Source organism: Encephalitozoon cuniculi, chromosome IV (assembly GCF_000091225.2).
Source record: "Encephalitozoon cuniculi GB-M1 chromosome IV, complete sequence".
NCBI classification, from domain to species: domain Eukaryota; kingdom Fungi; phylum Microsporidia; family Unikaryonidae; genus Encephalitozoon; species Encephalitozoon cuniculi.
The window spans coordinates 199,414-218,329 of record NC_003231.1 but is presented as its reverse complement, the minus strand read 5'-3'; the positions used below and the strand labels follow the sequence as shown (position 1 = coordinate 218,329).

The 18,916-nt window shown below is 45.0% G+C and overlaps 18 protein-coding genes across 18 annotated transcripts, besides 1 other annotated feature; 9 read left to right on the top strand and 9 right to left on the bottom strand.

Annotated features, from left to right (window-relative positions):
- Nucleotides 1-1,063: 1,063 nt before the first annotated feature.
- On the top strand, nt 1,064-1,726 carry ECU04_1710 (uncharacterized protein; the record flags this gene model as incomplete). Its single annotated transcript, NM_001041206.1, has 1 exon — nt 1,064-1,726. The coding sequence occupies one exon, from the start codon at nt 1,064-1,066 to the stop codon at nt 1,724-1,726; it is 663 nt and encodes a 220-aa protein (NP_584856.1).
- A 192-nt stretch (nt 1,727-1,918) lies between these two features.
- Nucleotides 1,919-2,704, top strand: ECU04_1700 (uncharacterized protein; the record flags this gene model as incomplete). Its single annotated transcript, NM_001041205.1, has 1 exon — nt 1,919-2,704. One exon carries the CDS (start codon nt 1,919-1,921, stop codon nt 2,702-2,704), a length of 786 nt encoding a protein of 261 aa, NP_584855.1.
- Nucleotides 2,705-3,493: 789 nt separating this feature from the next.
- On the top strand, nt 3,494-4,612 carry ECU04_1690 (uncharacterized protein; the record flags this gene model as incomplete). The annotated part of the gene is made up of 1 exon (NM_001041204.1): nt 3,494-4,612. One exon carries the CDS (start codon nt 3,494-3,496, stop codon nt 4,610-4,612), a length of 1,119 nt encoding a protein of 372 aa, NP_584854.1.
- Nucleotides 4,613-4,728: 116 nt separating this feature from the next.
- ECU04_1680 (uncharacterized protein) lies at nt 4,729-5,100 on the top strand (the record flags this gene model as incomplete). The annotated part of the gene is made up of 1 exon (NM_001041203.2): nt 4,729-5,100. The coding sequence occupies one exon, from the start codon at nt 4,729-4,731 to the stop codon at nt 5,098-5,100; it is 372 nt and encodes a 123-aa protein (NP_584853.2).
- A 362-nt stretch (nt 5,101-5,462) lies between these two features.
- Nucleotides 5,463-7,223, bottom strand: ECU04_1670 (uncharacterized protein; the record flags this gene model as incomplete). Its single annotated transcript, NM_001041202.1, has 1 exon — nt 5,463-7,223. One exon carries the CDS (start codon nt 7,221-7,223, stop codon nt 5,463-5,465), a length of 1,761 nt encoding a protein of 586 aa, NP_584852.1.
- Nucleotides 7,224-7,645: 422 nt separating this feature from the next.
- On the bottom strand, nt 7,646-8,455 carry ECU04_1660 (uncharacterized protein; the record flags this gene model as incomplete). The annotated part of the gene is made up of 1 exon (NM_001041201.1): nt 7,646-8,455. The coding sequence occupies one exon, from the start codon at nt 8,453-8,455 to the stop codon at nt 7,646-7,648; it is 810 nt and encodes a 269-aa protein (NP_584851.1).
- Nucleotides 8,456-8,770: 315 nt separating this feature from the next.
- ECU04_1650 (uncharacterized protein) lies at nt 8,771-9,043 on the bottom strand (the record flags this gene model as incomplete). Its single annotated transcript, NM_001041200.2, has 1 exon — nt 8,771-9,043. The coding sequence occupies one exon, from the start codon at nt 9,041-9,043 to the stop codon at nt 8,771-8,773; it is 273 nt and encodes a 90-aa protein (NP_584850.2).
- An 891-nt stretch (nt 9,044-9,934) lies between these two features.
- Nucleotides 9,935-10,312, bottom strand: ECU04_1640 (uncharacterized protein; the record flags this gene model as incomplete). The annotated part of the gene is made up of 1 exon (NM_001041199.2): nt 9,935-10,312. The coding sequence occupies one exon, from the start codon at nt 10,310-10,312 to the stop codon at nt 9,935-9,937; it is 378 nt and encodes a 125-aa protein (NP_584849.2).
- A 177-nt stretch (nt 10,313-10,489) lies between these two features.
- Nucleotides 10,490-10,657, bottom strand: ECU04_1635 (uncharacterized protein; the record flags this gene model as incomplete). Its single annotated transcript, NM_001415609.1, has 1 exon — nt 10,490-10,657. The coding sequence occupies one exon, from the start codon at nt 10,655-10,657 to the stop codon at nt 10,490-10,492; it is 168 nt and encodes a 55-aa protein (NP_001402581.1).
- A 75-nt stretch (nt 10,658-10,732) lies between these two features.
- On the bottom strand, nt 10,733-11,881 carry ECU04_1630 (uncharacterized protein; the record flags this gene model as incomplete). Its single annotated transcript, NM_001041198.2, has 1 exon — nt 10,733-11,881. The coding sequence occupies one exon, from the start codon at nt 11,879-11,881 to the stop codon at nt 10,733-10,735; it is 1,149 nt and encodes a 382-aa protein (NP_584848.2).
- A 122-nt stretch (nt 11,882-12,003) lies between these two features.
- ECU04_1625 (uncharacterized protein) lies at nt 12,004-12,198 on the bottom strand (the record flags this gene model as incomplete). Its single annotated transcript, NM_001415608.1, has 1 exon — nt 12,004-12,198. The coding sequence occupies one exon, from the start codon at nt 12,196-12,198 to the stop codon at nt 12,004-12,006; it is 195 nt and encodes a 64-aa protein (NP_001402492.1).
- Nucleotides 12,199-12,375: 177 nt separating this feature from the next.
- Nucleotides 12,376-12,462: a sequence feature (Short protein (ECU04_1622, SKD10694.1) was converted to a misc_feature.).
- A 112-nt stretch (nt 12,463-12,574) lies between these two features.
- ECU04_1620 (uncharacterized protein) lies at nt 12,575-13,168 on the top strand (the record flags this gene model as incomplete). Its single annotated transcript, NM_001041197.1, has 1 exon — nt 12,575-13,168. The coding sequence occupies one exon, from the start codon at nt 12,575-12,577 to the stop codon at nt 13,166-13,168; it is 594 nt and encodes a 197-aa protein (NP_584847.1).
- Nucleotides 13,169-13,222: 54 nt separating this feature from the next.
- On the bottom strand, nt 13,223-15,055 carry ECU04_1610 (uncharacterized protein; the record flags this gene model as incomplete). The annotated part of the gene is made up of 1 exon (NM_001041196.2): nt 13,223-15,055. One exon carries the CDS (start codon nt 15,053-15,055, stop codon nt 13,223-13,225), a length of 1,833 nt encoding a protein of 610 aa, NP_584846.2.
- A 189-nt stretch (nt 15,056-15,244) lies between these two features.
- Nucleotides 15,245-15,478, top strand: ECU04_1605 (uncharacterized protein; the record flags this gene model as incomplete). Its single annotated transcript, NM_001415607.1, has 1 exon — nt 15,245-15,478. The coding sequence occupies one exon, from the start codon at nt 15,245-15,247 to the stop codon at nt 15,476-15,478; it is 234 nt and encodes a 77-aa protein (NP_001402491.1).
- Nucleotides 15,479-15,599: 121 nt separating this feature from the next.
- Nucleotides 15,600-16,403, top strand: ECU04_1600 (uncharacterized protein; the record flags this gene model as incomplete). Its single annotated transcript, NM_001041195.2, has 1 exon — nt 15,600-16,403. One exon carries the CDS (start codon nt 15,600-15,602, stop codon nt 16,401-16,403), a length of 804 nt encoding a protein of 267 aa, NP_584845.2.
- Nucleotides 16,404-16,816: 413 nt separating this feature from the next.
- On the top strand, nt 16,817-17,401 carry ECU04_1590 (uncharacterized protein; the record flags this gene model as incomplete). The annotated part of the gene is made up of 1 exon (NM_001041194.1): nt 16,817-17,401. One exon carries the CDS (start codon nt 16,817-16,819, stop codon nt 17,399-17,401), a length of 585 nt encoding a protein of 194 aa, NP_584844.1.
- Nucleotides 17,402-17,527: 126 nt separating this feature from the next.
- ECU04_1580 (uncharacterized protein) lies at nt 17,528-18,412 on the top strand (the record flags this gene model as incomplete). Its single annotated transcript, NM_001041193.1, has 1 exon — nt 17,528-18,412. The coding sequence occupies one exon, from the start codon at nt 17,528-17,530 to the stop codon at nt 18,410-18,412; it is 885 nt and encodes a 294-aa protein (NP_584843.1).
- Nucleotides 18,413-18,459: 47 nt separating this feature from the next.
- ECU04_1570 (uncharacterized protein) lies at nt 18,460-18,840 on the bottom strand (the record flags this gene model as incomplete). The annotated part of the gene is made up of 1 exon (NM_001041192.1): nt 18,460-18,840. One exon carries the CDS (start codon nt 18,838-18,840, stop codon nt 18,460-18,462), a length of 381 nt encoding a protein of 126 aa, NP_584842.1.
- Between the last annotated feature and the right edge of the window lie 76 nt (nt 18,841-18,916).

The window sequence follows — 18,916 nt, the reverse complement described above, 5'->3', positions numbered from 1 at the left end:
AGGAGGATATGTTTAACCACCTCCTTTTTTATTTTTTTTTTTTTCTTTCTGTGTGCGTCTAACAGAGACTGACTGATAACAGTAGCATGTTCTAGATACATTGCATTTCGGAATTCCTCTTCGTCAAGCTCTTCCTTTATCGCCTTTTTTGCGTATCCCTCGGCTACCCCCCCCCTCATCTCCTCCTCCCTCCCCTCGAGGCANATCTCCTTGCATGCATTGCACACTATCTCCTCTGCCTCAACTATCCGTCTCCACTTTGTTGTATCATAAAAAGACTCTGCATGTTCTTTCTTATCATCCAAAGAGCTCTTCAGCTCCTTTCTCTTTCCTTCGTCCATGTCACCAGGCATATTTTCCATCATCTCGTCAATCATCTTTATAACACATTCTCCATACCTCTCCATCTGCCTATTTTCTCCCTCAGAGCACTGCAGTACCCTTTCATACACCATTTTTAACGCATCGCTAAATGTCCTGCTCCGATTAATGTATATCCTTAATATATCTAGAGACACCCAGCTTAAGTAGCCACCCATTCTTTTGTCAAACATCCTCCTAAATCGATCATCATCTTTGTACATCATATCCCCGATCACAAAATCCCATACCATACTCGGAAGATTGCCGAAGAATATTCTAAATTCCTCCGCATATTTGCCACTTTTCTTCATGTCACTGTACTCCGTCGTTGGTAGCATGATAATATCATATCCCTTAAAGATAAACGGAAGAAGTACTGTTTCATTACCACCTGGCTGTGATACAAAATAGGAAATCCTTTCGAGTTCTGACGAGTAACGCATTGCACTAGCCATGGTAACTAGTATCCATGAGCCATATCTCCATCTCATAGGGCGACCCTCCTCCTTACTTAATTTGTTGTTACCTCCTTTTCCTGTGATACTGCCACAGGGGAAGACACAGCAAACAGAAGCTGCCATCCTACTCTACACAACAGGGCTCCTTTGCACTGCCCTTGTCTTCTTCAATCGCTTCCAGCCCTATCCAGATTTACATCCTCTATTGCCGCCAAATAATCCCAACTCCGCTCGACCACTCCATGGAACAGAGACAACTTCCCTGCAACCATCCCAACCCAACACCGAGACTCCGAACTAGTGTTCCTGCGATTCCCCCACTCCATCCTCAGCTCTCCTCCCTCGCTACTTCACACCCCTGGATACAAAAACCCAGCCATCTCAAAGGGTCTCCCTACCTCCTCTCTATCTCATCCCTCTGCCCCCTAGCCACCTCCTCCTGTGCGCTCCTCGTGCACAGCCAACATCCTCCTCGACCTTCCGAGCTATCTCCTCCTCTTTCTTGTTTTCTTTGTCAGAAAGAGACCCTGACGTCCCCTCGTCCAAGTCCGCCGTCCCACCATTGCCCCGAATCTCTCACCTATCAAGTGCATCAACCGAATCCTAAGTCTCCCTCTGGTCCTCTCGTACACAGTAACAGGTTCAAAGCCTCAGAAAGACGCCGTCCCAACCCTCCCACATCAAGTCTAAAGCTCAGCTGCCATATCCTGCTATCCGGAATCTGGCGATCCAACGGTTTCATTACCATGAAAGATAAACGGAATAATAATACTCCTGTGTCCAACCCCGAAGCTCCCTCAAGTGATTCCCTTAGCCACTCTACACCCAACTCATCAAACTTACAAGAAAAAGCCCTTTCAAGACCTTCTCTTACATCCTTCCCATCTTCAGTCTCCTCTATCTGAGAACCATGTGTCCCGTCAAGCAATCAAATCCATATACAAGCCATATCCTCATTACTCGGCAAGGGCCTTCACTCATTAGACTACAACCTCCCCCTTTTGCTTTCTCTGTAAATCCTCTCTAGCCACGAAGGTTCACCTAATTACTTTACATATCTCATATCTAATATCAACATATTTATCTCAGTTACCCATATGAGCATTACCAGTATCCCACAACCACATGAAACCAACGAACAACACCACACCGAGATCCAACACCACCGGAGCGCAATTCTCAATAACGATCTTGTGGTACTCATATCAATTGCATTTTCAGCCCTTCTGTACTTCATCTTCGACAAAGACAATTTTGAAAAAAATCCCTGTCTCAGGCTCATCACCACACTCTTCCCCCTTTCATACCTAGCAGCCCAACATCTCCTCCTGTTCCACACTAGCTGGAAGGGAAACAACAAGCCAGAGGACACTCTGCACAAAGCACTCCGCTACTTCTTCAGTGCTCTCTTCATCACATTTGCCACCATCTTCATTCTTTCAATCATTATACTCACCAACGATAATTGGAGCAAAGACGATGATCCACTCTTCTTTTCTATCGTCCTTCCCTCTTTCTTCATCCCACCCACCTATCTCCTCTCCATCTCTTGCTCTCTTGTCCCGGGACAGACTGGATTCACAGACACCGGCATCAATATCCTTATCGATGTGTTGATATTATTATGCTTCATAGTAAATTTCATATTTATGCATGAAAAGTCCAAGTACCGTCTTTACTCTGCAGTAACATTTCCCTTACTTGTCCTGGTAAGATTACTCACGGAGAAATACTATCCATCTGGAAAGAGCTCTCTGCCCACTACAACATGGAGGGTAGTTGCTTTTGTTCTCATATTCATTCTTGTTATTTACACCTACACAGACATGGGCTGTGAAGCCATCCTCACTCTCGATTATTACTTTACCTACTTGACAAGGTAAAGAGTGTCTTTGTATCAAAAGCTGATCAATAAACCTCCATCCATGAGCATGTCCTTACACCAACACAAACCATTTTACTCTTTAACCGTAGCCAGCATACATCAACATGCAGACATTTACTAAGCCTGGAGAGATCAAGCTTTGAACTTATGACATTTCTTACTCCTCCAAACCTACAGGTTGAAACAGAAGGTGGTACACAACTCGACATCATCCCGTCCTTGAATGCCCAACCTCCACCACTCCTGTCATTCTCCTCCGCTCTCAAGAACTCTAACTGCTGCCAAACGACGTCTCAAACATCCACTCTCGACGTGCTTTCCTAATCCATCAAGAACCTGCATCCGGGATCCTAAGGAGCAAAACAACACCCGCTATGCGACCCAGTATCATCTACTATCCTCTGCTCCCTGATCTCTTCAATCAACCTTCATTTCAACCTCTCTCCCCTATGGACACCCCCAATAATAATTTAGTATCCATAACAGTATACTCCAGATGTCCTGTCTTGCTGGTCCGACCACATCGAAAGAACTGCCGTGTTAATGCTGCCACAATAAATAGTGTGCCATAAACACATCCTCCATCCAACCTACAAGGTCTTTGATGGCCGATGGCTGTCTTTATCAATTATGGCCATCAGAATCTACTTCACCCCCTCTCTGCAATGCCTGTCGCTAAACAGATCCCTGGATGGAGATCCGCCATGCCACCATTGGTCCACTCTTATGACCCTTATTTATAAGCCATATGTGTAAAGATTGCTAATGCGATATATCACACCCACCGATGGAACAAATCAATCGTATCAAAACAACGCTCAATGAAGTTGACCTCAACTATTGTGAAAGAGCCTTTACAGGTGAAAAATCATTATACAACAAAGCAGGATGGATTATTGATCTTATAATATATAAAAGAATGGTTCCTGCCATTGCCTTCTACACAAACCTACTCGATGATATCCTCAAGGACTTAGAGGGGAAAGGGAACCCCGAAGGAACTGCTGCCGTCGATGCAGCCAAGGGTGTGTTGAAGGCCTTAGAGGAGCTTTTAAATCAGCCGCATAGTATTATCATTCTTACTGAACCAGACATCTCCAACTTTTCCTATTACTTTGGAGCGATCGATGGGTTTCTCAAGAACTATCCAGAGCTGCTCAAAGCGTTTAAAGATGCGCTTGGGAGGGTCTTGCCCCATGTCCGTGAAGGCCTGAAGGTCGAAGTAAAGATCCCTTTGAAGTTTGTCATTCTTGATTTCTTAGGGATGGAGGGAGGCTGCAGTGTTGAAGCCAACCGGAACTGGAACAACCTTCATCGGTGCATAAACGAAATAGGCCTCGAAGTCCTCCAGCAATACTTTCAGCATGACATTGATGAGGCTTCTCTTTCCGAGACAATAAAGAATGAGCTGGACTGTTTAGAAAAGATGATCACCAAAGTCCCAGAGCCTCATAGAGCGCAACTCTACGAGATTCTTCGAGATGTCAGGACGGCCTTTGACTCCCTTTCTCAAAAGCTCAAGGCTCTCAGAACATCATGTGCCCAAGTCGTCGATGATCTTCAAAGGAATAGAAAGTCTTTTTCTGATGCATTCAGTGAACTAAAGGGAATGTTGAGTGAAGCAGAGAAAGGCCTGTCTGACCTGAAGGAAAGGATCTCCGATCTCGAAAGGGTCCTTCCCTCCTCTCCCCCGATGAAACTATGTGAACTCCTATGCTTTATGTTCATTGCCATTCTGGCCATCCATAGTTTTCTTCACCTTGCCGAGGATAAAAACAGCAGGGTGAAGACAAGATGGAACACAGCACTGTACTCACTAGCTGTGGCCGGGACCATCATGCACCAGATGTGGGTACTGTGGGGGGGGGGTGGAACTGGCATGAGGATGGGACAAGTGATGTGTTGAGGAATGTATGGAGTGTGCTTGGATGTCTGGCTCCTGTGGCAGTTGAGCTTCTGAATGCTGGCTCTATCGAGAGTGGTGTGTACAGCCTGACGGTAGCTGGAGTTAGTATTGCCTCGATGTGTGGACAGCGTCTCATCCAGTGTGGGATGAGCTGGAAGCAGATGTGTGTGTTCTGTGCCGGAAATGTGCTATTGGCAGTGGCATGCTTTGCCGAGCCTTCCAAGCACCCCCTGCTCGACACATATGGGCGGTGTGGCATGGTATGCATTGGGCTTACTGTGCTTATTGCTCTTCTGCTTCTTGTGTCGTACATGGACGAAGCTGATGGAGAAAAGGCATCCACAGGTGGGAGTGGGGCTGTTGTGATGAACTGCCTGTTTGTGATGAGTGTGGCGGTCACCACCTTTGCATCGTGGGTATCAAGCCGGGACTACTTCATGACGTACAGGAGAGGCACCGACGATATGACTGGTACTGCTGCCGCATAGCGGGACTGGACACATGACTCCCCGAGGCCTGACTACTTACTCGATTAAAGCCATGTGAATATCCTCTGTTGAGCATCTGGCCGTGTGCTGGGTAGGAGTCCTTGCACGGAGTTCCTCTCCGATCGATGGGTGTTCTGTTTCATCGAACGGGCCTGATTTTCTACTGTGGGAGGAGGGAGGAAGAGTCCCAGAAGTACTGGTGGCAGTGGATTGCACCCAAGCATGGTCCATTGCAGGATTGGGAAGACCCGGACTACAACGATGAGTGAGGATGTGCGGAGATGCAGAGTCATTGAAAGCACAGTAGAGAACAGAACACAACCATAACACTATTTGCTTTATTCATCATCACATCACACCACTCAGATCACACATGGTCTGCACTGAATCGTGAGACGCCGGAGAACCTCAGAGGTGTTTGAAGGATTCCCCCACACTATCTGGAATGATCCTGTCTCCTTCACCGTTTCAAACGTTACTCCTTTTGGATACACAAACTTGCCCGCATCCTGGTATTCCTTATCCTCATCTATCTTCTCAACGTCGCTCGCCTCACCAAGATTGCCCCCCCCCCGTCTCATAACATCTCCCATCCCCTCTATCCCCGTAACCCGGAACATCAGGTGGTACACAACTGGGCATCCACTAGGACAGTCCTTGAACGTCCCAACCTCCACCACTCCTAGCATCCTCTTTCCTCCGCTCTCAAGAACCCCAATCGCCACCATCCTCTGCCTCTCACTCCCGCCCTTGGTGTAATCTCCTGTATCCATGAAGAACCTGTCTGCATCTGGGCTCCTGAGAAGTTCCAGCACACCCATTATGTCATGGAACACCTTCTGCTCCCTGATCTCTTCAAGAGACTTTCCCCTCCACCTCTCCTCGCTTCCTTTGTCCCACTCCTCCTTGATCTTCTCTGGGCTCTTTCTCCACCGAAGAACCCTTCTGTGGATCTTGTAGCGCTTCCGGCCACCCTCACTTTTCTTACCTGTCTTCCTGCGTGCTCCTCCAACCTCCTCGGACGGCATTTCCACTTCCTCACCTGCCTCAACTTCCTCTGTCTCGCTCTCCTTCTTCTCTTCTTCCTTGGCCTCGGAGACTCCCACACTCTTCCTCTTCCCCCTCTTCTTGCTCTTTGCCTTCTCCTCGTCCCTCAGCAGCTTTTTCACTCTCTTTTCTATCTCTTTTTCTCCTCTTCTCCGCCTTTCCTTGACTGCATTCGCGACCTTACCGATATACCTCTTGTCTATCTCCTCTTCCTTCTTCCCCAGCAGCATCTGCTTGACTAACTCCTTTGTAACATCTCCTCCATGTTCTCTGTGTGCATCTAATAATAGGCTAATGTCAACAACGATATATTCTGGATACACCGTACTACTTACCTCGCTTTCCCCAGCACTTGCCTTTATATACTTTTTCGCACTCCCCTCAGCTAGCAGTCCCATCAGCTCCTCCTCTTTCAACCCAAGGCAGATCTCCTTGCATGTATTGCACACCATCTTCTCTGCCTCAACTACCTGCCTCCATTTTTCTGTATCATGAAAAGACTCCACATACTTCCTATTATTATTCAAATCACTTCGCATCTTCTCTTTTTCTTCTTCAGACATCTCGGCAGGCATGCTTTCTATCATGTTGTCAATTTCCCTTATAAGACTCTCTCCATATCTTGCCATCTGCCTACTTCTCCTAGAATCACATTCAAATGTCCTTTCATACACTATTTGCAACAACTCGCTAAAGGTTTTGCTTCCGTTGACGTACATTCTTAATACATCTAAGGACACACCGTCCAGATAACCTCTCATTCTTTTGTCAAACAGCTTCTCAAGTCTGCCACCATCTTTGTATACCGTGGAATCGATCGTGAGGCTCCACACAACATGAGAGAGATTAGAGAGTAGAAAAGTAAGGTCTTCCATGCTCTTGGCATTTCTCTTCAAGTTACTGTACTTCGTTGTTGGCAATACAACAATACTATGTCCTACGAAGATAAACGGGAATGCTATCACTTGACTTCCTGGCCTCGTTACAAAGGAGACACTGGCACTCTTTTCTTCCGAGGAGCAGCACATTACATCGACTACAGCAATTAATATCCATGCGGCATACTTCCACCTCATGCGATAGGCCCTCCTCCTTACTTGATGTCTAATACTACCGTCTCCTTTTTCTCGCTATAGCAGGATCCAGCTCGCCTCTTCAACACCCTACTGCCCAGGACTAGGCATTCTATCTTATAACTCACTCCACCAGCCCTACCACACGGTATAAAGAATCTTCTGTTAACACGAAACAAGCCCGTCTCCTGGAATTCCTTCTTGTGGCAGGGCGATAAGACTGAGCCCTCCAACTACTCCTCTGGAGCTACACTATATCAACGGATGGATGTAATCCCAATTTCTCATCCATAGGGGTGCTAGACATCCCTCGCTGATGACAATCCATCCAAGCATAACATCAAAGCAATATCTAAATGACAATAATCCTCCCTTTACTTATATACTCATACCATGACTTATACCATCCCACATACTCATGGCCATCACCGGATCTCAGGAATTCGCAGAACAGTAAGACTCCGGAGAACCAAGCTGGTATCCCTCTGATTCTTCCACACTATCCTGAACTCACTCCCACTACTCGTTATTTCAGATCGGACGCCCGGAGGATACTGAAACCCAGACATGTCGGAGATTCTCCCTTCCTCTATCGCATCCACACCATCACACCTTCCAAACGATGGCCTTGCTCCTTCTCCTTCCTCTTCAAAGTCTGTGGGCTTGAACATCAGATGGTAGATTATATTCTCCCCTCCCTTGCCCTCAAAAAGGCCAACCTCTACATTTCCCACTCTCTTCTTCCCTCCCTCCTCAAGTATCCCAACTCCCACCATATTCCATCTCTCACTCCCACCCTTCATGTACTTGCCTGTCCGGGCAAAGAACTTGTCACACTCCTTGCTTCTGAGGAGCTTCAGCACTTCTGTAATGTCATGTAGTACCTTCTGCTCCTCAATCTCCTCAATACTCCTGCCTCTCCACTTCTCTTCCTCTCCGTTATCCAGCTCATACTTAATCCTTTCAGCACTTTTCATCCACCGGAGAACCCTCTTGTGCACCTTATAACAATGTTCCTCGCCTTTACTCTTTTCTTTCGGACTCTTCTTCTTGGGCCGGGCACCCCCAGCCGCCATCTCTTCTACCGGAACATCTGCCTCTACACTCTCCTCCTCTTCTTCCCCTCTGTCCTCTTCCTTACTCTCCTCCTTAGCCTCTCCTGCACCCTTCTTACCTCTCTTCTTCCTGCCTTTTCCTTTAGAGCCCTTCTCTTTACCCCTCTCCCTCTCTTCCATCCCCAACAACTCCAAAGCATTTCTGGTACTGATTTCCTCCCCTCTGCTTGCCTCTTTCTCTCTACTTCTTCTCTCTCCTTGACCTCATGTACTGCGCTGTTGATGCTTTCATCATCAATATCTTTCCGTTCTGTAAATACTTGCTTAGCCTGCTTAGCCAGCTCAGTCATAACGTCCATCCTCTTGTACTTCTCATATGCATTTATCAGTACTGGATGGTTCACATAATAACTTAGTGGTTCCTCCACACTCACATTCAATCCTATTCTTTTTAAACGTAGACACGTCAAATACGCCTCCATTAAAAAACTTGTTCTATCCTCCTCTCTTCCCCAAATGTGTGCACATGCATCGCACACCAGCCTGCGCCTTAGTCATCTCCTCTTGCTTCTCCTTGGTGCACAACTTCAATCCATGTTCCTTGATCTTCCTCAACATCTCTTCCTCTTTCCTCTTCTCCTCGGCAGACAGAAAGCTCGTCATGCCCTGAATCCTTGCTCTCGCTCCAGAGGCAAGCTGTTGTCCAGGCCTACCGGTCATACTATCACTGTGTCTGAATATCCTGTTCACTAGGCCTACGAATCTCATTCCAAATCTTCCTCTGGTTTTCTTGTATATCTCAACAGACTGAAAATCCTTGAAAGATATTGCTTTGAAGATTTCCTTCATTAAGTCCACAGTCCAGTTACCATTCCCAAATAAATGTATATATGCTATGGAACACCATGCTAACTCTGGAAGTAGCCCAACAACATTCTCAAGATATCCTTTTTCTTTTTCATCTATATTCTAATATCTCATGCCAGGAGATATAACGAGCTTACTGCTATGAAAAAATACATGGAATTATCACTCTTGCGTTTAAGCCGAGAGTTTTCTCGAGTGGTCTTTTTAGCAGCTCCGTTTTACTAGACTTCCAGGGAAATGTCTTTTCAAATCTTTCTCCTATCTTCCTTACTTCGCCCTCATTCGAACTATACAGCCTGGCAAGTAGAACAAATATACATGCAACATGTGTTCTCATTGTTCTAAAAGAGCATACATTCATCAGACTCATCACCATACTTCCCCCTTTCATATTCAGTAGCACAATACCTCTTCTACAGCCTTATTCGGGGATAAATCAAATCACAGATACAGAGATCAACATTCTTGTATCCTCATTCCGATAAGATTATCCAGGAAGAAATGTTCTTCATCTAGAAAAGCTCCTTTTCCATTGCAATATGGAGAGTGGCTATCCTTGCCGTGCATCCACCTTTCCATATGAATCCGCAGCCTCAGATTGTCACTTCCTTTTTTCGACGAGAAAGAGTATCTCCTTATCAAAAACCAATAATAGCTTCAGGAATACCGAGAAACAAACAACGGCCCTTAAACTTTCCCTATCTTAACTTAAATAGCTGGGTTAAAAGAAGTGGAAATACTGTTGTTGCGGGATAGATAATATACACAAAAATTAGAATCACAGAAGCTTTATCATTGCCTGTTCTGGTTTTTTTCTTCCTCCAGGTACATTTTCTTATTTATTAAATAAGAAATGTTCTCTAGCTTACTTCTTATTCCAGCCTTGGACACCATCTCTTTGAAACATGCTACGTCTCTCTCTATTTCCTCATTCTGGATTTCGAGAAATGCAGTAAGGTCCTTTAGTTCTCTTTCCATCGCGTCTTCAGAATCACACACCTCCATTAGATGCTTCTTGATCTCGGAGCTCTCTTCAGCAGAAGAAAACCCCTGCAGAATCCTTTCGCTACACGAGTTTATTTTGTGCATCAACTCCTTCAAAGATGTTAGAGTCTTCTGAGCCCGAAGGGAAGCTTCTTCAAACACCTCCAATGTTGCTTCAAAAAGCATCGAGGGCATGGTCCCGACTCTAAATTTCCTAGGATAGTGAGATGGAAGGTTCTCACCCCATGCTCAAAAAAACCTTAACAAAGAATAACAAAGCAAGTAGTCTTACAGTAGTATGATCAGTAGGATTTACTAAGACCTTTAATTCTAAAACCTAAACTAATGAATCTTCTGCTCCCTTTACAGACATGATCTTGCATTGGCTTTTATCGCAAATAGGCTTTCTTTTATGTTATCGATGTCTTTCTGATTAACAGCACCGTTCTTTATCCCGTTTAGCACACTTCTTAGTGACTTTAACAACAGTTCAATCTTTTCTATTGACTCTACGTACTTTCCTGAGTTCATGGGCAAAGATGGATAACACAATACAGACTATGAAATAACCCGCACAAAGCTAATAGAAACTGCAATTTATTGTGGTCATGCAGAGATTCTTGACGATCTTGAGAAGCTCTCTCTGACAAGCTCGAGATCTGCATCGTCAACCTCCTTTTCAGGGTCAACCGTCATCTTGGGGCTGTAGTAGTTCCTTACCTTCTCGAGAACCCCAATGTTGCTGACATCCTTCTTGTGCTGGTTCGGGTATATGCTGGCGAATATCCTGGCAAACACATTGGCAACATAGTCCATCCGCGCCTCCCGGAACTCGTTGCTGCTCTCCCCGTCGCCCCGGAGCTCCGCAAGCCTCTCAGACTTGAACTCAATCCCCGCAGTCAGGAAGTTGAACAGGTAGTACAGCCGCGAGTAGGCAAACGTCTCCTGTGGCGTTCCAGACACCCTTCCATTGTTGATGAAGAAGTTCTTGATGTCTGCGTCAGAGATCTTCTCGGAAAGGAGGACGTCACCGTCTCCAGCACTCCTGTCGAGTGCATCAAGGCCCTCGCGGATATCCTTCATCAGATCGTCTCCTACCTCCGAGCCGTCAAACAGGTATCCCTCTCGGTCCTTCTCGTCCTGCGACATAATCCGAGAAACCGCCCTTATCAGTATGTTGCTTACATCAAACCACGGGTTCCTGTCTGCATTGTTGTTCGGGAACAGAATCCTCATCATCTCCTCAACAGACTTCCCGCTGTAGCTTGCAAAAAACAGTCCTCCCTTCTCCTTCTTCATCTGCTCCATCAGGTCAGAGTGCTCCAGCTTCATGTTCTCCTGCAGCCCCTCAGACTCAACAATGAATCTCTCCCGGACCTTCAGAAAGTCCTCGTATGCAGGGAAGTTCAGGCTGAACTGGTGCTCGTGCCCCCGCGGAAAGTGCTCGGGCCTGTCAAACCGGATCAGATACGGACCCTCCTTGTCCTGCGAGATCCTGTAGAACCTCTTCCTGTCCTCCGTCTCGGGATGCTCGTTCTTCTTGATGAGCTTGTATCTCCCGTGCGTCATCAGCTTGTCTGCAAAGTTCACCCTCCAAGCATAGAAGTAGCTTCCATAGTACTGCGGATTCAAGTACTTGATTCCAAAGATAAACAGGAGCGCATAGTACACAGCAATCACCCCGACAAGTCCCAGAAAACCTGTCCTCAGCGTTTTGAAAGTCCTCTTGGATCCGCTGCTGGTTTCTGCTCTCATCTTACCCCTCCTGGCAAAAGAATATTTATAATAAAATTTTATTGGTTCTTTCTTCCAGAGCCTCATCTGCATAACAAACAGAGATCTAAAACGACGATATTTCACAAAAACTGATGGCCCAGCTACAGCATCCATTGCATTCTTTCTGTCTGCTCTCCATGTATTTCCGACTCAAGCGCTTCCCTTCTGCCAAGCACTCTTCTTGCATCTTCCTCGATCCTGTTTTTTTCAATGGCTTTCTCTGCCTCCTTGACCCTTATTTGTGTTTCATGCCTGCTTGGGTGCCACTTCTTCTTGCAATTTATATTCGTAGCCATGAGGGCAACTCTAGACTTCTCTTTAGCGTTCACTTTTGTATTTAAAGGAAGCATATTGGATAAAATCACAGCCTTCAATGATGTGGGATGAAATGCTCCTTACTCTATTTGGCCTGCTCTATTGGTTGAGACTCCTTAAAATCATGTAGAAATCTCATGGCTCCTAAGGAGAGATAGATGGCTTTACTCGAGAAAACATCGCGGAAAATTCTCAAGTTCATGATATTGGTATTGTTTAGTTACATAGTACTCTCTATAAACTAGCGGATGCTTCGAGCTCTGACGAGCAAATCCACTTGACTCCTGGAATTCCTGGCCCGTTTGTTTATTGGAAGTGGAGCATTTGGAAAGGACGCAGCACCACACCCCAGGTTAGATGGTTGACCACGATAACCCAGACCACTCGAGAGAGGATCTTGAGTCTCTAGCCAAAAGAATAATAGCCGATCATATGAGATTTGTTTGTGCAGACAAGGCGTTGATGCTGTGGAACAAGAGATGCCAGGGACATTGCAATGAATCCGCAGACGACACAGAACTCTATTCATCCATCACCACAAGAAAAAGAATCATGTCTCTTATTGAGAAGGAAAACACAGACGAGGCCTTTAGAATATGCGAGGATTTGAAGCTGTTTGACCTGGGAATTGAAAACGAGACGTTGGTGAAAGAGGCTTTGTCGAAGCTGGTTTTTGTTGATTTATTACGAGCGGGAAGACACGTGGAAGCCATAAGGTTTGCCAGGACGTTTATGAATGACGAGAACGAAAATGACAGGTTATTTACTCTGATAGGATATAAGGATGTAGATGACCCAAGGTTCCATGAGATTGCGGATTCTATTAGAAGAGAAAATGTCATGGAAGTCCTGAACAAACACTTGTTCAGAAAAGAAGTCGGGAGAGAGCTTTCTTTGTTGTCTCTAGCCCTGAGCCACTATAACTCCATTCTGAAGTATCAAAGAAAGTAGCGGGAGTGGGCAGGCTCGGCCATATGGCCCTGAAATTAAATCAAATACCATGCTTTATTTCCTAATAAGATTCTCTATCGCTTCACTCGGGAAGATTGTAAGCGCCTTTTCTCGATCCCTATCCGATTTGTACCACCTGAGAATTATGTCTGTAGCTCTTGAGTTATAGTCCGAAGTTTTCAGCTCCTCAAACAGTGGCTGTGATATTACCTTTGATGCCCTCAGCTTTGTGATAAGCTCCGAATACTTCTTAGGAGATATGGGGAAGTCGATCTTCAGAACATCTAGGTCGCCTTTGAGACTCAGAAGAACTTCTCTTAGTTGTTCCTCAGTAATGCTCGATGTACTTCGGAATGAAATGAAAAAGTCGGAAAGCAAATCCGAGACTTTGTGATTCGATATGGCTTCTTGGAAGTATGATAAATAGAATGGGATAACTCCGAACTTCGACTCCCCGCTCTGTAAACTGTCAGAGAGGAGTTCCTTGTCATCGTCCTCATATGCCACAGACAACTCTTCTGACAGCGAAGACAAAAAAGGAAGCACATCTTCTGAAGGCGATTCCTGAGATCCCTGGTTTTGTGCATTTCCATAGTCGTTTTCAACCTCCAGGCAAGAAAACACATTTCCAGCCTTGGCCTCTCTTGGCTTCCAAGAGCTTCTTTTGTCCAGAAGGCTTTCTATCATGTATCTAATTCTATTCGTATAGCTATTTTTCTTCTGTGCAAGGCTGGAGCATACCATCGATATAATGTGTTCCTTCCCGCTAACTACTAGCTTTTCGCCTATGTTCTCAATCAAGTAGCATAGCACCTCAACATTCTCAGAGTCGTCTAGCTTCATTAGTGTATTGATACAGGCATTCATGTGCACATAACTTATTACATTTAAGGAATACAACGACGACAGGAAGTCGATTGTTCCAAGCGTCCTTCTTTTCTTTATGTACCTCTCTGTTTCCGCCTCTTCAAGCTTTTCCTCGTAAGCCATTCTTTCTTCAAATGACATCTCTTTCCTTCTTTCGTATTCGTCCCCCCACCTCTCCTTGTTCTCAAGTGTCTTTAGTGTTAAGGTAAGAAGAGTTCCAAAGAACACCGTTTGGGTTATATCCCTGGTCTTCTCCTCTTCAGACTGCCACTCCTTCTTCAGATCAAGAACCAGCAGTGCATAATACTTTACAAACGTGGGCTCAGAAATTGCCTTGTCAAACAGAATCTTAGCTATCTCCTTCATCTCTTCAATAGTCCCAACCCGAATGGCCTTAAGATTTTTTATGACAAGTCCTATATTCTTGGCTGTAAGCCTGTTGAACTCGAGTCTTGCCTGCTCAATGCACGTATCCTTCCTGTTGTTATCGGGTCTGTATACCCCCTTTGCCTCCTTCCTGGTTTTTATCTTCAGCTCAAGAGAAATTGCCTTTCTGTCTTCCACGCTAAGAATCTCGTCAACACTGTAACAAGGGCCCCTGTTTTCTGCAATCTTTTGCTCGGAAAACCTCTTCAAAAGGTTGTCCAGCATCAATGCCCTGTCTTCAAGAGCAGGCCTGGGCTCTTCCTCAGCACCAGCTTCCCTCTGGCATTCCTCAGATTCCTCACGAGTATTACCTGTATCCGCCTCTTGTGGTATATTTTCAACCTCTGTCTCTGATTCTACTGAGCTTTCACTTAGTATTTCACTGTCTGTCGAGTCTAGTAAGTCTTCCTTCCTTATCGGCGTTCCATCGGCCCTTGTAAACCTTACCGCAAGCTTCGGCTCGATCTTTGCGGGAGGCTCGAAGCTGATTTCAATCGGCGGTGCGCTTTTCACCCTGGGCCCGTATAGCAAAGACTCCTCTTTCTTAAACACAAAAAGAGACCTCTTCGGTCTGTGAATGATCTTTTTTATCATAAGGGCATTGGATAGACGTATTTTTGAATCTTGCAGAGAAGGCTTGCCCATATTATTGGGTTCTCGGAAACATTCATTTTGGCGTGCCTATGGATTGCATTCCCGTCTGTTAGCAATGGATGTCAAAGCCCGGTAAGGATGGAAACATCACATTAGGGAATGATAAATTTTTAAATGTCACACCCGTTGATGGTAGAGACAAGGCATTCCGTAGCAGAGGAGGCCTTCCAAAGGCTCGTCAAGGAAAGAAAGGCTTATGAAAATGAACTGGCTGCTCTAAGAGAAAAGCTTGCCACGATGGGTGAGGCAGAAGACAGATACACCAGGAGATTAATCGAGGATCAGATAAAAGAGACATGCAAAGCTCTTGAGATGGTTGACAGGCAAGTGTTGAAGTTTTCATGTTCCCAGGAAGAGAAATAAAACTTCAGGTTTTAGATGCATGTAATGGCACCTCCAGCTTGGTTACCTTCAAGTGCGCCTTGTAATCCAAAACATGTTTTACTTTCGATGCAACATCATAATCCCTCTGAGGAGGAATCGTATGATTAGAAAGGCATTGTTCAATGGCAACATCCTGCACATGGAGCTTATAGAGTGTGACCTATTCATGTGCATTGGAAACACGCTCTACATACTGAACATGAATGGATTAATAAGAGAAGATGTGAGTCTTCCCTCGGACGGAGTAAAAGAAATATTTAAACACAAGGGCATTGTATTTCTTCGGATTGACGAGGACGAATATTACTACTTCAGGCTGGACAGCCCGATACTTATGAGGATAGGATGGGACATAGAGAAAATGCACGCAAACAATAATGCTATTTTTTCGTGCGGTTGCAGTATATCCTCCATCGACCTTCCGGTAGTACGGCCCCGACACATTGTAACTATGCCTGGGAACATAATAGACTTTGCAGAGGTTGGACCAGATATATATGTTCTTCTTGAGGCCCATCTTTGTCTTATTCAAAATTGGCATCAGAACAGAGAAGGCGTGTTGATAAGACCTGTGGAGTTCTTAAGTCACCTAAAATTCGTCTCCATGGCTTCCAACGGCTCCGACTTTATAATCCTTGAGAGTAACCACGAGGTGGTTGTCTACGGAGGAAGGGCGTTGGGGTCGATAAGAAAAAGCGAAGACTGGCAAGGGCTTAAGGTCTTCAGTACTATCCTTGTATTTTTGCTATCAGACAGCATAGAGTTGTACTGCCCCAACACTTGTAAAATGCTTGCAAGGCTAAACTTCACGCCTAAGGCAATCACCTATGATTCATACAGGAAGAGAATGTGGCTGTATTCCGATGTCCTGTATGAAATAGACACTTCAAAGCTCACTACTTAAATAGAACGTTAAGTAGATTCTGTATCACACGCGCTCTATGATATCTGTTATGATTGTGCCAGGCATGACCACAGGAAATGATTGATGATGGTTTCCGATCAAGCGCCATCTTTCCAAGCCCCAGACTCTCCCTATGGCTGCGGACGGCTTGATTTATAGATAAGTAGATTTCACAGTGTTTTGTTTTTGTTTGTCTCCCCTCTTCGACAAAGGAGACAGCAAACCACCATGAAAAAGCCTTCAGCACACTCAGAAGACCGATCGGAGGGCCTTATTCCTTATCGGCCTTTTCATCGAGATCCTGAATGTCATCTATATCTTAATTAATTGTAAACATTGATTCGGTCTATTATTTAGTAATTTAAAGGAGAAACCTTTTCCTATAAAAAGAGAGGAGCTTAGGAGCAAGGAGTATGGGGTTGTGCTTAGAAAAGATAGAGAAGTCTATTTCCTATATGGATGAGACGTACGATGCAAACTTTGGGGAGTGGATAAGAAACGAAGACAATGCACGCATTGTTGCATACAACATGAAGAAGTATGTTGATAGCTACAAGACGTCGGACTTCATAATTGTTGTGAAGTGGATAGTCAAGGACTGGACGCTGAAGTCTATAATAATTTTCTCCAAGAAAATGCTGGTGGAAGACATCAAAGCCCTGAGCTTCAGAAGATCCAACGAAGATAGAGAAAGGTACAACAAAAGGATTAGGATAATCTCAGGACTTATCTTTACATGGAATCCTGTGTTCATCACAGAGTTCATAGTTTCGATAACAAGGTCTTTTTCGACGAACGAAAAGTCGAAGCTGCTGACCGGCCTGTTGGAAGTGTTTGAGCCTCGAAAACTCTCGGAGATTCTATCCCAGCTTGAAGCAAAGATCGAGCAGAAAACTTGGAATGAGCTATTCAAGATCTTCAATGAGGAGGCATTTAAAAAGTCTAAACCAAGGAGCAAGCGAACAGCCAGTATACTGCGAGCATATAACTTATCTTAATTGGAAGAACAGACAGAATTTGTATTTTAAAATAAATTTCACAACACTATTCCCGCGCCTATATTCAAGCCTTCAAGAATCTTCTGAGAGCATTTTTGGGCCCCTTTTTCATCCCTCTGTGCCACGATGATTTTTACCGACGAGTCGTTTTCCGAATTCAGACGATCTAAATCCCTAGGCCTGAACACCTCTCCAGAGGAGGTGGAGTACTCAACAGATGGGCTTGTGTTGAGCGCTACGCAGAGCAATGTACTCCGATTGTACTCTTCACTATCAGGGGATGTTCAGAACATCATTCATACCCCAGGCATACAGAAGTACAAGTTCATATATCCCAGTGCAATCGTCCATGCGGCGTCCAATGCACTGCATCTCCTGTCTGTGTTTGACAACAAGTACGTCCGTACTTTCGTCGGGCATAAGAACCAAATAAACACACTCTCTGCATGTCCAAAAGAAGATGCTGTCCTGTCCTCATCATGCGACTGCACCAACTATTGGGATATAAGAAAGAAAAACCCTGTGTACAAGATCAGCACACCCAATTCCATAAGCGCCCTATCGCCCTCCAACGACTATGCAGTGCTAATCAATGGAACCCTACTTAAGATCTACGACAGGAGAAGCACAAAGGGGCCAAAAACCACTTCATCACTTCCGGAGAAAAGATACGAAGAGATATCTTACTCCCCAGATGGAAGCTCTATGGTAGTGTCCGACGAAAAAAGCCATCTTCTTCTTGGTCCAGACGGTGCGGTAAAAAGCTCAGTAAATCTAGAAAGAGGAGGAAGCGGATGCATCACGCCAGACTCAAAATTTTTTCTTTGCTGTGAAAATAGCACCGTACTTGTGTACCACCTCAAAACCGGGAAGAAGTTCCATGCGTTCAGGACACCAGGTTTTGATAATCTAAAAGTCCGCTTCAATCCATGCTATGCACAGTTTGCCTCTTCATCCAGTCTTTTGAACATCTGGGCCATCAAGGAACATGCGGAACAACCTCATGCGTAGGTCCTTGTGTCTAGTTATTGCCAAAATAAGGCTGCTATTAAAAACATTTAATCAATCAACGAGGCATCGTCCTTCTCCGCCCTCTCCTCTGCTCCTGGTTCATTGGGCTTACCGGTGGCATCATTTATTTCGCTAGATGCCTTTTCATACACGCTCTTGTCGATTTCCTCTGCTTTTCCAGTGACAACAAACCCAATAGGCTTATTTTTTTTGGTGAAAATCACCCTTGCATCATCCAGCTTGTAAACATGCAGACTCGTGCCCTTTTCAATTGTGCAGTGAGACATCTGTAATTTTTGGACCCGCCTACCAAAGGATTTAAGTGCCTCTTTTAGCTTCATCTTGCAGTCCTCAGATTTCCTGTTAAGGTTGTTCTTGACATATCTCCTTCCTCCAATCGTCACAACCGTTGGAAACTTCTTCTCCATTTTAGGGCCTTTGTAATGACAAAAATTAACATCTACCTCCAAGTCGACAAGTAGAGCCAAAAGTAGGGTGTATCAC